This window comes from Triticum aestivum, chromosome 4A (genome assembly GCF_018294505.1).
Source record: "Triticum aestivum cultivar Chinese Spring chromosome 4A, IWGSC CS RefSeq v2.1, whole genome shotgun sequence".
NCBI lineage: Eukaryota > Viridiplantae > Streptophyta > Magnoliopsida > Poales > Poaceae > Triticum > Triticum aestivum.
The window spans coordinates 226673649-226689080 of NC_057803.1; the positions used below are offsets into that span (position 1 = coordinate 226673649).

Sequence of the window (15432 nt, forward strand, 5' to 3'; positions counted from 1 at the left end):
GAGCCGTCAGATTTGCCACATCAAGCGGCCAAGTGCATCCCACCATTGCAACACAGGTCTTGTTGCAGAATTATTTCTACAACATATGTCTTGTTGCAGAATTATTTCTGCAACATAGGTCTTGTTGCAAAAAAAATTACAACAGTTGTTTTGTTGCATTTTTTGCAACTGAGTTTTTGTTGCAAATGTTTTCTGCAATCAAGATCTTGTTGCAAAAAAAAAATTGTAAGAGAAGTTTTGTTGCAAAACATAGACCCGTCGTAGACCATTGCAACATTACACATGTTTCAGAAACATAGCTCTTGTTACAAAAGCGCGTTCGAGTGCGGGCTCTCACTTGGACACGTGTAACACAGGGGAGGTGGCAGACGCGCCGCTGCGATCCGCCGGGTGATGGTAAGAGTTTCCCTATATTCATCCATTTTATGACTGGAATTGCATCAGCGTATGTTATATAAACAACACAGAACACGACAACTTGCAGGCATAGTTCAGATTGGCACTTTGTCACCGGCCAAATAAATTGAGAAGACTTTGGTATCAGATGTCCTAGCTTCCTGGCTAGATTAAACTGGAACATTGCAAGTACCACAAGTTCAAAATTACAACTGGAATTGATGAGAAATGATCATATAGGTTCAACTGTAAAAAAAAAAGTGTTACAATGGGAGTGGATGTCCTGAAATGCTTGAGATCTAAGCTTCCACCCAAATGAATCCAACATCAAATGCACCTGCTTATAAGAACAGAAAAAGGAGAACCTAATGTACACAAGTAATTACTTGAGTTCCTTCCCCAGTCTATACAATGATATTCCACGAGAAAAAAGTGCACCAAAATAAGTCATGAAGCGACAAATTAATTTATCATCACACGCCTTGTTTGCCAAACATTGTGCGCGGAGTGGACACTCGTTTTCTCTAAAAGTACCACTTATCGGCAACTTACCGAGCACGGGCAGTGGACGGTTGTTTTGATGAGCGGCTGGACTTGTGTTTCCACTTTTGGTTCCCAACTGCGGAAGAATTGACCAATGGTCCAGACCAAGTAGGCACGGAGCTTTTCTCATGAGAAAACACAGTGCTGAAGGAAGTTGGGTCTGGGGGTTCATACAGTGGGTCCATTTGATTTGAAGAACCCAAAGGGAAACCAACTGCACCATCCTGATGCGGGGGAGGAAACTTTTCACTCTTGCTTTTCGCATTTGCATGACTTACTATCCTCCTTTTCTGTAAGAAGAATAGACACGAGTTAGCAGCATTACGAGAGCACGGTACCCCCCAATGAGAGAATTCCTTATTTGGCCTTTTCTTAAAATCTGCTTCCCCTTTTGGCCCTGGTAAAAAAAATTATTCTCTTTTTGACATCCAAACTTCATTTTGTTCCCTCAATGACATTTTCGTTAGTTTTGGCCACTAACACCGTCAAGTGCAACCTAAAGAGTCTTTTTTACCCCTGCTTTAGCTTACTGATAAAAAGGAAGAAAGCGCTATGACCGAACTTCTGTCCCGGTTCCCCACCCCGAGTCAATGCTGTTGCTGGAGTTGGCAGAGCAGAGGGTGAGGGATCCTCGGCTTTGGTGTTGGTTTTAGATCGATAGAATAAATCCCCGAGAAGCTGGTACGCATACGTGCAAAGTTAGCCTTAAACAAACACACAGACAGGTTGATTGATTCTTGTAAGCGGAGCTTGATTAATTTCCTAGCAACGTAGCAGTAGCACACGCACTTACGCGTACAAGTGAACGCCTGGGGTTGCACGCGCGTACGCGTACAACTGTCTCTTGATGAAATCGCACGGCTTTCTCGGCGGAAACTCTCGTACGTAAATTCGATGACAGAAAAATAGATCGGAGAAACTACTTTAGCGATGCGTACAACTTGCTATATGAGAGAGGAGGTAGAGGTAGTAGTTGCAAGGACTGGACGACCAGCGGCGACGACTGCCTCAGTCCGGTGAGCGCCTAGCCGGCGCCTACGGCTGTGCGCGTGGCTGGCTGCTGTCGTTCTCAACTACCGGGCTGTGTGTGTGGTGTCCGCCTGTCCGGCTGCTCGTGATCAGCACTAAGCGTTCTCTTCGTCCATGTCTGCCTGCCGTGTGCTGGTGTATAGCTGCCGGTGCGGGCGGTGTACTAGTATACTTGTTTGGATACTATGCGTACTGTACTAGTTTTAAACGTGTTAGCTAGAAGAGTTAGTAGTATGTGTAATATACTTTGGAACGTGATAAACTAACCAATGTTGTAAAGATGATATAGATATGATAATACAAGTTCTGCAGATGATTTCTATGGCTTTTGTACGCACAGATCAGTTTAGCTAAGGAAAAAAATATTGAAACATATATATGCAAAATATCTGTGGACATCTTTAAAAAATTGGTGAACTGATTTCTTTTTTACTTAGATATCCGGGATAGTCACATAGTGCAGTAGGGGCAAAATGGTCTTTGTACGTCACACTTAACACCGTGAGTGGCAAAAATAGACGGAAATGTCACTGAGGGAACAAAATGAAGTTTAAGTGTCAAAAAGGGAAGAAATTTTTGTTTTGGGCCAAAAAGACAAGCAAATTTTAAGGAAGGGCCAAATAAGGAATTCTCTCCATTCCCAGTAAGAGGTTCATCATGAAAACTACAGCTCATATACTTAGGACGAGGGAATAAAATTGGCTTATTGCTCATGTGAAGAACTGGGACCAAACGAGTGATGCCACCACCTCAGCTCAGTAGGCAACTCAGACCTAACTTAGACAACTAAGTTCCAAAGAAAACTAGCTCATAGAAACAAATATAAAATAATTCGGAGTTAGTGAGGAAGCAAGTTCATTGAACATACATCAATATTTACTTGAAGCTCAGCATTTGCCTCTGGAGCTGGAGCTCCCCTAGGCCGGTCACGTGTCCTTGCCTTGCTAGTTCCATCACCATTAGGTCTACCGCCAGCAGCTCTTGAACTGTTGATCATGCCATGAATAAGTAAGGCAGCATTCAAGCGCTCAACTCATATGAGACCATGAACAGGGAACGTAGCTTCAAGGAAATTTGGTTATTTGCATAAAGGGGGGATTTGATGACTCAAGACTTCATAGAATTGATTGGGAATGCGATATTAATTGGCTTTTGACCCAACAATGAAGTCTACATAGCATATCCACATAAATCTGGAAGCTTGGCATAACAAATAATACGTACTAATTTAAGAACAAATAGGAGTATGCTCTTAAATTTTTAACCTTTATTAGTAATTGTAGTGCAACAATCTACTGGGTAAGAACTACTCCCTCTGTCTCAAAATGTAAGACATTTTTTGACACGTCTTACATTTTAAGACAGAGGGAGTATTTTTTACTCCTACATTTTATTTTGCCACCAGGGCCGGCCATAGACCAGGCAAACAAGGCTACCGGGGGAATGAGGGACCCACATACTAAGCTATAATAGTAACCAGAATACTAACTTCCAATACGCCCAAGAGCCAAGAGACTATTGAACTATTCAGACGTACATGCAATACATAATACCTATGAATCGAAGTTTGTTCCTTCAACAGTTCACTAAGCACTAATATAGTAATAAACGGAGTTTGCCAGCAGAGAAAATATTCTATTTTATCAAGCAAATGATCCTGTACTAGCATCATGAACTAAGAACTTTATATATGCAAAAATATGTTGAAAGGCCAAAACATATGGCATATGAACACCACCGACAAAGAGATGCCAAGGGACAAAGCATAACACAAAAAAATAACATAGCTAACAAAATGAGTGCCAAGGTGACAAACCGTCTGGCTTCTTCATCTCTTTGCTTTGCATCCATTTCTTTGCTTGGGGCATATTTTGGGAGACTCGATGGTTTGCATGCATAAGGTTCAGTGGTAAAGAACTGTGTGAACAGCAATTAAGAATTGTTTAGTAAAATAGTCCTATATAATCAACACATATGGTTAACACATTCTCCAATTTTATATATTATTCGAAAATCAAAAATACGAAACTGAAGGCAAAATTGAGACTTTGATCATCCACAGATATACAAGTAGAATCTCCAGAATGGCTGCACTAACCTAGATTACAACGGTGGTCATATCTGGTGGGACAGGAAGGTTCTTCAATGCTCTTTCAAAAGTTGACTAATTTACAGCCACACATCAATGTGACACCAACAGTGAAGCTTTGAGAGTGCAATCTGGGATTTTAGACAATATGGACTATGGACGCACAAAACAAATGGTCAATGTGTTCGGTTGTGATAAGACCCATGGTCCAAATGAGACTATCATGCTACTAACCATGTGAGTGTTTGTCAGGTTCCAGAATAAACTGGTTATTTCAGTATGAATAGAATGTCAATTATTCACATGGGCTAAAAGTGCAATCTGCTTGTCCGGTTGTCATCTCAAACCTAAATCTACACCAACAGCTACCGACTAAAAAAATATACTCTAACGGAAATATTATGTTTTCAACTACTCCCTCCGTTCTGTAATATAAGAGCGTTTTTTACACTAGTGTAGTGTCAAAAATGTTCTTATATTATGGGACAGAGGGAGTAGTTTACAACAGGAACATTTAGCTATTGTTAGCATGCATACATAATTCTGTATGGCATTCAGGTTGCCTAAATCAATAAATATTGCGTTTATAAAAAGACAATGACTTCAAAATAAATATAGAATTTTAAGTTACTAGGACAGGATAGTAAGAGTTCATAGCTAGCTTACATCACTTCTTAATGCAGAGGACGCTGTCAAACGATCAGCTGGATCAATTGCAAGTAGTGTTTCAATCAACCGCAGTGCGGATTGTGGAAAATCTTTGAATGTATCCATTATTCGTCTTTTGTATGGCTGCTGAGGCTTAAATATCGTTGCATGAGGCAACTTCGACTTTTTCCAATATTCTTCTGTGGGGGAGCCACACAGCTTAAAAATTTTGTGCAGCTGTTCCACCTGAAAGTAGCAGGCATGGTTAACAAAATGATACATGGGAAGATAAAAGCAGTACCTGTTCACTGGATTGGTCAGTCTGAAGTCGGAACAGCTGTGTATAAATAGTGTGAGATCATGCTAAACTAAGCTGACACATGAATGCTTAAACACACAAAACATGCAGCAAGAAAGAAGATTCCAAGGCAGATCAATGTGTCTCTGGCCACATCACGTGTTCACTGATTTCACCAATGTCTACGCTGATGTAGTGACATGACTTGGTTACATAGGAATTATATGCCACAAACAAGATATAGAGGCATTTCAAGGAGTTGGGTATATTATTGCTAACCTCAGTTCGGCCTGGCATAATAGGCCTCCCAGCCAACAACTCGGCGAGTATACACCCCGCGCTCCATAGGTCCACGCCCACCCCATAATCGGTCGCGCCCAAAAGCAACTCTGGTGGGCGGTACCATAGTGTCACAACCCTGCTTGTCATCGGTTGCTTATGACTCGGATCAAAGAATGACGCCAGACCAAAATCTGCAATCTTCAACATGCCATTGTTATCCAAAAGCAGATTCGACCCCTTAATATCACGGTGCAGCACCCCGCGGTCATGGCAGTGCTCCAGCCCCGACAACAGCTGGTTCATATAGCACTTAACCTGCAGGTGAGCAAGACACGTCGATTAGGCTCACATTTCATTGCACGGTGTCACAGGGGCACCAGAGGCAGCAGCATTGGGATCTTGGAGACCTGTGGCTCGGTGAACTTAATATCCGGGCTGGCGACCAGCCCGGCGAGGTCGTGCTCCATGTACTCGAAGACGAGGTAGAGGCTGCAGGACATGCGAGAGGTGACGAGGCCATCGATCTTGATGACGCTGGGGTGGTCGAGGCGGCGGAGGATGAGGATCTCGCGGGCCATGAAGCGAACGCTCTCGGGCTCGAGGTTGTCGAAGCGCACCTTCTTGAGCGCCACGATCTTGCCGCTCACGGTATCCCGCGCCTTGTACACATTGCTGTACGTGCCCTGCCCGATCTGCCCCCAAAAGGCGCAAGCTTTCTTCATACCCAATGGCGGCTGCTAAATGCAAAAGGAACCGGGCCTGGGGAAGGGGCGCGCGTACCTTGTCGATCTTCTCGAAAGAGTCGGCGCGACGCGGGGTCCAGCCGTCGATGGCCTCGCCCGCGACGGCGGAGAGCCAGGCGGGCCAGCCGGCGGCGACCTGCTCCCCGCGTGCCCTGTTGCCAAAGCTGCCGCCGAGGCGGGCCTCGGCCACCGAGCGCGACGACCGGGACCGCCTCTCCTTCCTGGCGGGCTTATCGGTCGGGGCCGGGACTGGGGCAGGCTGGTCGCCCTTGTCGCCCTCTTGCGGCGGCGCCTGCTCGGGCTTCGGCTCGGGAGGCGGGCGGTCGGGAGTAGGAACGGCGGAGGGGCGGCCGTGGACGCAGCCCATGGGGGTCGGTCACCGACGGCGGCGGCGGCGGCAGCGGCAGCGCATGGGCCGAGTGGAGTGGGCGGCGCGAGTGAGTGAGGTAGGGAGGGGGGCGAGCGACGCTGGAGGTTGGACTGTGGAGAAGGGTTTGACTCACTCCGAATCTCCGATGCTGATGGCTGACTTCCATACAAATTTAACAATTTTGACTTGTGGACGCAATCAATTCACAAAATAAACTGCTTCTAAAATTATTTCACTCAGCTGACCTTTTTGAGTGGCGTCCGACACGCATGCGCCATACCCTACGGTGCAGCGCCTAGCTTTGGAGCGTTGCACCTCTGTCCAGCGTGACAGCCACTGGGCCCGCACCCAGCAGTGCAACGCCTCAGAGCTAGGTGACATACATAATGTGCAGCGCGTAGCCCTAGGCATTGCACTCTGACTTAGAGGCAGCCGCCCGCTTTCCCTCCCCCACTCCATCCCACCTCATTCATTCGTTCAGTTAGAAGTTACAGAAGCAGCGGCGTCGGCGGCTTCCTCCTCTCCGCCTCTCAATCCCCTCTTCCAAAATTCTTCAGATCTAACGATTTGGTTCATGGATTTCTTCACCAATCCATCCTAGAAGGTATTCTCCTCCAATCCCCTTCTTTCTATCCATAAAATATATGCTATTTTGAAAATTTGGGAAACTCTTGGTTGATTAGATTAGAATCTTGCATGCATTAGATACCTAATTGTAGATGATTTTTATTATTTTGCAACCCTATTTTAGTTTAGTTTATTGAAAATATATGCTTTGCATACATAGGTTGACATGTTATTTCTATGGAAAAGATATTTGTATTGAATCTTGCATAAGTAGGCATAGTTTAGTTTATTTGTATTGAAATTATATTCGTATTGATAAGAATGTTTTGGATACATATACTTTGAATCTTGCATATAGTAGGCCTACTTTAGTTTATTTGTATTGAAAAGATAATCATGTTGACAAGAATGCTTTGTTTGAAATTGTTAGAATAGTTTGGCTTCTCGATGATCACTGAGACCATCAACACCGGTCGTACGCTATGTCGGTGCAACAGCGGGTAATAATGAAAGTGGCCGGTATTATGAATTTCGTGTTTATTTTAAACACAAATGCCTCATGTGTAATTTTCTGATTTGCTTGTTTGTAGGAGCTTCAACCTCTAAAGATTCGGTCTCACGGGGTCAACCATGGGGGGTGCGCTATGATGAGCGATACACACCGTATGTAAGGGCGACAAGACTCCTCCCTTTCATTCATTTGGTCAGCCGGTCGACGCCACCCCTCAATGCTGTAACAATCACCGCGCTTACTGGTCGTTGGAGGTCGGAGACACGCAGTTTCCATCTTCGGACCAGGGAGATGCCCGTGACGCTTCGGGATATTGCTATGATCGTCGGTTGTCGGATGTGGGGTTCCGGCAAACCCTTAAGGTTCGAACACTGGGGTGCGCGCGAAGTCTTTCCTTCCTACCGATCTACGCCCTAGCTCGCTAAGATCTCGCGGACGAACTCGACGAACTCGCAACACAGAAAGACACAAGGTTTATACTGGTTCGGGCCACCGTTGTGGTGTAATACCCTACTCCAATGTGGCGGTGGTGGATTGCCTCTAGGGATGATGATGAACAGTACAAGGGAAGAACAACCTCCTGAGGTTGAGGTGTTCTTGTGAGTAGGCTCTCGATCGGGTTGGATCAAGTTAAGATGAGATGCCCCTACTATGGTGGCTAGCTCTACTTATATAGGCCCTGGTCCTCTTCCCAAATATTGAGCGGGAAGGGAGCCAACAACGGCGGGCCAATTTGGAGGGGGACAGCTAGTACAAGCTATCCTGACAAAAGTGGTCTTTGCCTGCGAAAAGCTCTGGTGGTGACGCCGTCTTAGGCTCCACGATGACCTCCGTCTTGCCGTCCTCCTGGTCTTGGTCTTGTTGCACCGATATAGCAACCTTTGCCTGATGCCTCGGTACTCTTCGCCTGCGCTGGCCTCCTTAGCACCAAAGAGGAAACAAGGACGCTGCGCGCGCTGGCGCCCGCCTGGCGCCCGCCTGGTGTCGTGCGTCATGGCTCACGTCACGAGGGCCTCGTGAGGTTTGCCCCGCCTTAATATCTCCGCTCCTTGTGAGCCTGCCTGGCTAGGATACTCCAGAGGAGGTCTTGCGTCGTCCGCCTCGCGAGGCTTGGACCCTCGCGAGGGTCTTGGATGCTTTGTTGGTGAAGATGGGCCGTACGGCCAGCTGGCTTAGCCACACCGTGGGCCACAGACAGGCAAGTCTGGGACCCCCGTTCCCAGAACGCCGACACCGGTCTTTCTATCAAGGGGAATCATCTATGTATGAGCACCGATTCTGATGGGTGGCACGAGCAGATGCATGCCTTTATCGGTATGGTTCCTCCGGAGCCTCGGAAACCAGAAGCAGAAGACAAGAAGAAGGAAAGAGTCGCAGCCGGTGCTCCTTTCACCTAGATTGCATGGAACTTTGGTACTTGCCACGAGGATGCTAATGAGGACGAGGTCAAGACATACGCTCGTGTCTACATGTGGTACGTTATATCCAGGACTATGTTTGCTGATGGCACATGCAAGAATGCTCCATGGATGTGGCTAAAGGCGTTGACCGTCTTCGATAGCAAATGGAGTTGGGGTTCGACGACACTGGCTTACTTGTATAGACAGGTAGAAAGTGTTGGCTAAAAAATTTCTACGCACACACAAGATCATGGTGATGCATAGCAACGAGAGGGGAGAGTATCGTCTACGTACCCTCGTAGACCGTAAGCGGAAGTGTTATGACAACGTGGTTGATGTAGTCGTATGTCTTCACGATCGACCGATCTAGCACCGAAGGTACGACACCTCTGCGATCTGCACACGTTCGGCTCGATGACGTCCCGCGAACTCACGATCCAGTAGAGCTTCGAAGGAGAGTTTCTTTAGTTCGACGGCGTGATGACGGTGATGATGTTGCTACCGGAACAGGGCTTCGCCTAAACACCGCTACGATATAACCGAGGTGGATTATGATGAAGGGGGCACCGCACACGGCTAAAAGATTAATGATCAACTTATGTGTCTATGAGGTGCTCCCTCCCCCGTATATAAAGGAGTGGAGGAGGGGAAGGGCCGGCCCTCTCTATGGCGTGCCCTAGAGGAGTCATACTCCCTCCGGGAGTAGGATTCCCCTCCTCCAAGTAGGAGTAGGAGAGGAAGGAAGGAGGAGAGAGGGAGGAAGGAAAGGGGCCCCGGCCCCCTTCCCAATTCGGATTGGGCTTGGGGGTGCGCCTTCCTCTTTTCCCTTCCCTCTCCTCTATTCCACTAAGGCCCAATAAGGCCCATATACTCCCCGGGGGTTCCGGTAACCTTCCGGTACTCTGGAATGCACGAACCATTCGGAACCATTCCGATGTCTAAATATAGGCTTCCAATATATCGATCTTTATGTCTCGACCATTCCAAGACTCCTCGTCATGTTTGTGATCAAATTCGGGACTCCGAACTATTTTCGGTACATCAAAACACATAAACTCATAATACCGATCGTCACCGAACATTAAGCGTGCGGACCCTACGGGTTCGAGAACTATGTAGACATGACCGAGACATGTCTCCGGTCAATAACTAATAGCAGAACCTGAATGCTCATATTGGCTCCTACTGTTCGACGAGATTTTGTGCATTGTTGCATAAAATAATTTTTTTATTGATGAGCTTTCATGCAGGTTACACGTACAAAGAGAAGTTTTGATGCAAAGGCAAAATACCATTGCATGGCACATGCAGACACTTTTGCATACATGCTATGCACGCATGAAATCATGGTGCAACTACCACGTGTGCATGCACACACACACGTCCTGGCCATTTTGTATTTTAGTCTAGACATATATAGCTAGCTTAGAATACATATATACACACGCACACACTAATGTACTTACATATTTGAAAACCGGCAAGCTCGCGTTACATATCCGAATACCCCGTTCGTATGCATACATCGGAACTAGGCCTAGGGCAACTGGGCCCATAGCCCCAGGCGTGGCCCATCTAGTAGGCTACCCAGCAGGAATTTTCTCATATATTAGTATACTTGTAGAGGCCCAGCCCCAGGCCTCAGCCCACCAGTTTGGACGATCGCTTCAAAAATTGCTAGCGCCCAGATTGCTCCAAAGAATCGCCAGCAGCCACGATGCAAGATCGCTCCGATCCTCAAGCTTCGTCTCGGTAGATCGACCGAAAAGTCTCATGCTGCGCCGTCAACTCTCTCCACTGCTTGACTCCAGCAGACGATCGCCCAGGCGGCCGGCGCTCGGAACAACGGATCTATCGCATCGTTTGAATAAAGCACTCTCCATGCCTCATCTCCTGTGATCCACACCGGATTGAAAAGGTAATGCTAAATACCTAGGTATGTCGAATCATCTAATATTTCTCCCTAGTTCCTTTTTATCAGCTGAAATCAATGAATTGGTGATGTTAAATTGTATTGCTTTAGTCAATTTTATTCCATCGTTCTTTGTTAACAGGGGGAAATAGAAATCCAAGATGAAGAGGATTTGGAGAGTTTTTCGTGATCATGGTATAATATTTCTTGCTTCCCAAAATTTCATATGAACAATGACGTGTCTATGTCTAGTTCTTGATTTTAAATACTCAACTTTATGTTTACAGCTCCGGTTCCTATTATTGCTTGTGAAGAAACGACGACCTCAAATGAGACAAGCCTTCACTAATTTGGTACGACTGTTCGTAATGATGCACTTTGTTATATTGATGAGATATTTATTAAATTGGCTCTTATGGTAATAAGAAATTCATATTCTATTCTTAATCTGAATGTGTGGTGTACTTCTAACACTAGTAAATGTCTACGTGCAATGCACGTCAATTTAAAAGTATATTAAGTGCATGCGGATATTAGTGAAATATTATTTGCGTGTTATTATGTGATTAATACTATATTTGGCATAAAATTAACTACACGCTAAACGTGTTGAGCGCTCGACATTGAAGCAGCCTAGGTCGTTGGATTGACCTGATTTGGCGGTCGTGATTTATTAGATCTGCCTCTTTGGGTTTTTTATATCGGTAAGAATGCATTGGCACGTAGAGTATTTGACATTTTATTTCCTTTAGGTTGTGATATTTGGCGTTATTTATAGTGGTTTGGCTTTAGCCCCAGGCTTCGATAAATCCTGGCTCCGCCTCTGATCATATAGGTACATATTTGGGTATCTATGGCTGGCTGGTGAGCGTGCACACACATACTTCTCCGAATACCCGATGTATCCATAGACATATGATGGGCGCACGTGAGCAATCTATGTACATATATTTGACAAGTCATCAAGAATTGGAAACGGATGCAACCGACCACAGGACCACATAAAAAAAGGTACGCGCCAACTAACATGGTATGTATCGGGTTGATCATTTCCTTTTATATGTACAGACTTGGACGTCAAGAGAAACAATAGAAGGAAATATTCAGACAGTGCAAAGGAAATATTGGGACGGTGCAACCCTACCCGTCCAACACCGCAACCTATATAAGCTAGCCAACCAAAGCCGTCACGGGAGGGGAGGAAGAAGAGAAGGGCACCCAAGCACAGGAACCCAGCCGGCCAAACCCACGCAGCGACGCGCCCTTGGAGGCAGCGGACGCAGTGGCGGCGGCACGGGCGCAAAGGGGAGGCACCAGCAGACACATCTGGCCAAACACCCGAGAAGAGCCCGCGGTGGCCGCAACCGGTTGAAGAAGCTAACGCATGTCTTCTTTTTGGTACGTACTTTTTTTTCATGTATCAGGTGACGGGGATGACGGACGACACGACCAGCGGAGAAGGCTGCGGATGATTTGGCGCTCTTCTCGTACCATGCGTTGGTGGCCGCAGATGATGTGGCACTCTTCTCGTACGAGATGCAATATGAAAACGGTGAACGGTGCCGCCATACTAGGAGACTACATCGACACCGCCAGGACTGTCGTCTACATCATCAAGCCGGTGCCAGAGGACGGAGGCGTGGAACTCGCCAGGATGGCACCAATCGTCAAGATGGTGCTACGGAGGATGGCGACACAGAGCTCGCCAAGACGACACTCGTCATTTTCTTCATCAACCCGGTGTCGCGGAGGATTGTGGCATGGACTTCGCAAGGACGTCGCCCACCATCTACTTCGTCATGCTGGAGCAGGAGGACGGAGGCGTGGAGCTCCCGAGGAGGCCGCCGCCATGTAGCGGGGAATGGCGGCGCGAAGCTCGTCAAGACGACACCAATGTCAACCTCATCAAGCCAGTGCCATGGAGGATGGAGGCGTGGAGCTCGCGAAGACGCCACCTTCATGCCACGGTTAATGGCGACACAAAGCTCGCTAGGACGATGCCCGCCGTTTTCTTCATCGAGCCGGTGCCATGGTGACACGGAGCCCCGTCGTCTTCTTCATCAAGACGGTGCCAAGGAGGATGAAGGTGTGGAGCTCGCGAGGATGCCGCCACCATGCCGCAGTGGATGGTGGCCTGGAGTTCGCCAAGACGACGTCCATTGCCAACATTATCAAACTGGACCCCGAAGGCATGGAGCTCGCGGGGATGTTGCCGCGTGCCGCGGAGGATGGACGACAGAGGCGTGGAGTCGCGACACGACACCTCCAATGTCTACCTCGTCGAGACGGAGCCCACGACCCGAAGTCACGAAGACGAGCACACCCTGGTGCTGCCTGCAACATGAAGCTCGCAACACAGAGAAGAAGATGGTGCTACACGGTGTTGTCCGTGACCTGGAGGAGAAGACGGTGCCGCTTGATGCTATTAGCAACCCGGAGCCCAAGATGACAAGGCGCGGCAGTGCGAAGGCGATGCGACTTCACCAAGATCTTACCACGACCCACTGAGGCGGTGCCCTTGTCCTGGCAGACCTCCGTAAACTCGTCATCTAGTCGAGACGAGGCACCACCACATGGTGTTGTCCATGTTCCGGAGCCTTTGAACATGACGCGCGATGGCGAGAAGGCGACGCAACTTCGCCAACATCTTATTGTGGCCCCATAAGGCGGCGCCCTTGTCTTGGAGGACCTCCATAAACTTGTCGTCTAGTCGAGACGAGGCACCACCACATGGTGTTGTCCATGTTCCGGAGCCCTTGAACATGACGCGTGATGGCGGGAAGGTGACGCAACTTCATCAACATCTTATTGTGGCCCCGTGAGGCGGCACCCTTGTCTTGGCGGACCATCGTAAACTCGACGTCCAGCCAAGACGAGGTGCCAACCACACCGGCATTGCCGATACGAGCGTGCGTTAGTTTTACACCAATGCCGGTCTCCATAAAAGAATAATCCCGCAAGGCAACCCCTTGCATACCCCGACGAAGCCGCTACATCGTCAAGAAGTCCGAGCCAAGCAGGCCCCATGCAACTTCAACACCGACTACATCAACGTTGTCAAGACCGACGAGGCGCGACAGCGAGGGCGGGCATGGCTAGCACAAAGCCATGTTTTGAGCGACATGTGTACCGATGAGGACACGGGCTTTGCCGCCGCCCACACCATACACTCACACCATCATCATCACGCACGGAGAACGCGAAGCGAAGATGACGAAGACGACCACACGACTTAATCGGAGGTATCTCGCGAAGCAACCCGCGTGAGTAATTAACCGGGAGCCTTCCGAGGCCCCGGGAACCAGAGACCGCAATCGCTATAGTCAGGCAGGCCGCGCTAGTAGGCCCGAAGCACATATCGGGAATTGTATTTGTTATCCTTGTGATTAATAAAATATTGCTCCCATCTCTTTGTTTTCATTGTGTACCATGGTACACTGGCACGCCCGCATTCTTTTCCCTGGCGCATGAGAGAAATCCACACTCCTTATCTTCCCTTCTCCGAGGGTGCAATAAGATTTTTCTCGTGTCAAACACCTACATATTCTACAAAGATCTTTATCGGTCAAACCGCATAACGGTATACGTTGTTCCCTCTGTCATCGGTATGTTACTTGCCCGAGATTCAATCGTCGGTATCTCAATACCTAGTTCAATCTCATTACCGGCAAGTCTCTTTACTCGTTCTGTAATGCTACATCACGTAACTAACTCATTAGCCACATTGCTTGCAAGGCTTATTGTGATGTACATTACCGAGAGGGCCCATATATACCTCTCCGACAATCGGAGTGACAAATCCTAATCTTGATCCATGCCAACTCAACAAACACCATCGGAGACACGTGTAGAGCACCTTTATAATCACTGCTGCCTCTTGAGCACTGCGTTGGTTTTCCCTTGAAGAGGAAAGGGTGATGCAGTAAAGCAGCGTACGTATTTCCCTTAGTTTTTGAGAACCAAGGTATCAATCCAGTAGGAGACCACGCGCGAGTCACCTCATACCTACACAAACAAATAAGAACCTCGCAACCAACGCGATAAAGGGGTTGTCAATCCCTTCACGGCCACTTGCAAGAGTGAGATCTGATAGAGATAATAATAATAAGATAATTTTTTTGGTATTTTTATGATATAGATTGAAAGTAAAGATTGCAAAATAAAATAGATTGGAAACTTGTATGATGGAGAATAGACCGGGGGGCCATAGGTTTCACTAGTGGCTTCTCTCAAGATAGCATAAGTATTACGGTGGATGAACAAATTACTGCGAGCAATTCATAGAAAAGCGAATAATTATGAGAATATCTAGGTATGATCATGTATATAGGCATCACGTCTGTGACAAGTAGACCGACTCCTGCCTGCATCTACTACTATTACTCCACACATCGACTGCTATCCAGCATGCATCTAAAGTATTAAGTCCATAAGAACAGAGTAACACCTTAAGCAAGATGACCTGATGTAGAGGGATAAACTCATGCAATATGATGTAAACCCCATCTTTTTATCCTTGATGGCAACAATACGTGTCGTTTCCCTTTCTATCACTGGGATCGAGCACCGCAAGATTGAACCCAAAGCTAAGCACTTCTCCTATTGCAAGAAAGATCAATCTAGTAGGCCAAACCAAACTGATAA

General features: G+C 47.3%; 1 protein-coding gene across 1 annotated transcript; it reads right to left on the bottom strand.

Moving 5' to 3' along the window:
• Positions 1–490: 490 nt before the first annotated feature.
• LOC123085888 (probable serine/threonine-protein kinase At1g54610) lies at positions 491–6535 on the bottom strand. The gene is made up of 7 exons (XM_044507592.1): positions 6066–6535; positions 5693–5977; positions 5283–5600; positions 4724–4951; positions 3785–3885; positions 2837–2954; positions 491–1229 (listed from the first exon to the last, which is right to left on the bottom strand). The coding sequence occupies exons 1-7, from the start codon at positions 6393–6395 to the stop codon at positions 945–947; spliced, it is 1665 nt and encodes a 554-aa protein (XP_044363527.1). The 5' UTR covers positions 6396–6535; the 3' UTR covers positions 491–944.
• Between the last annotated feature and the right edge of the window lie 8897 nt (positions 6536–15432).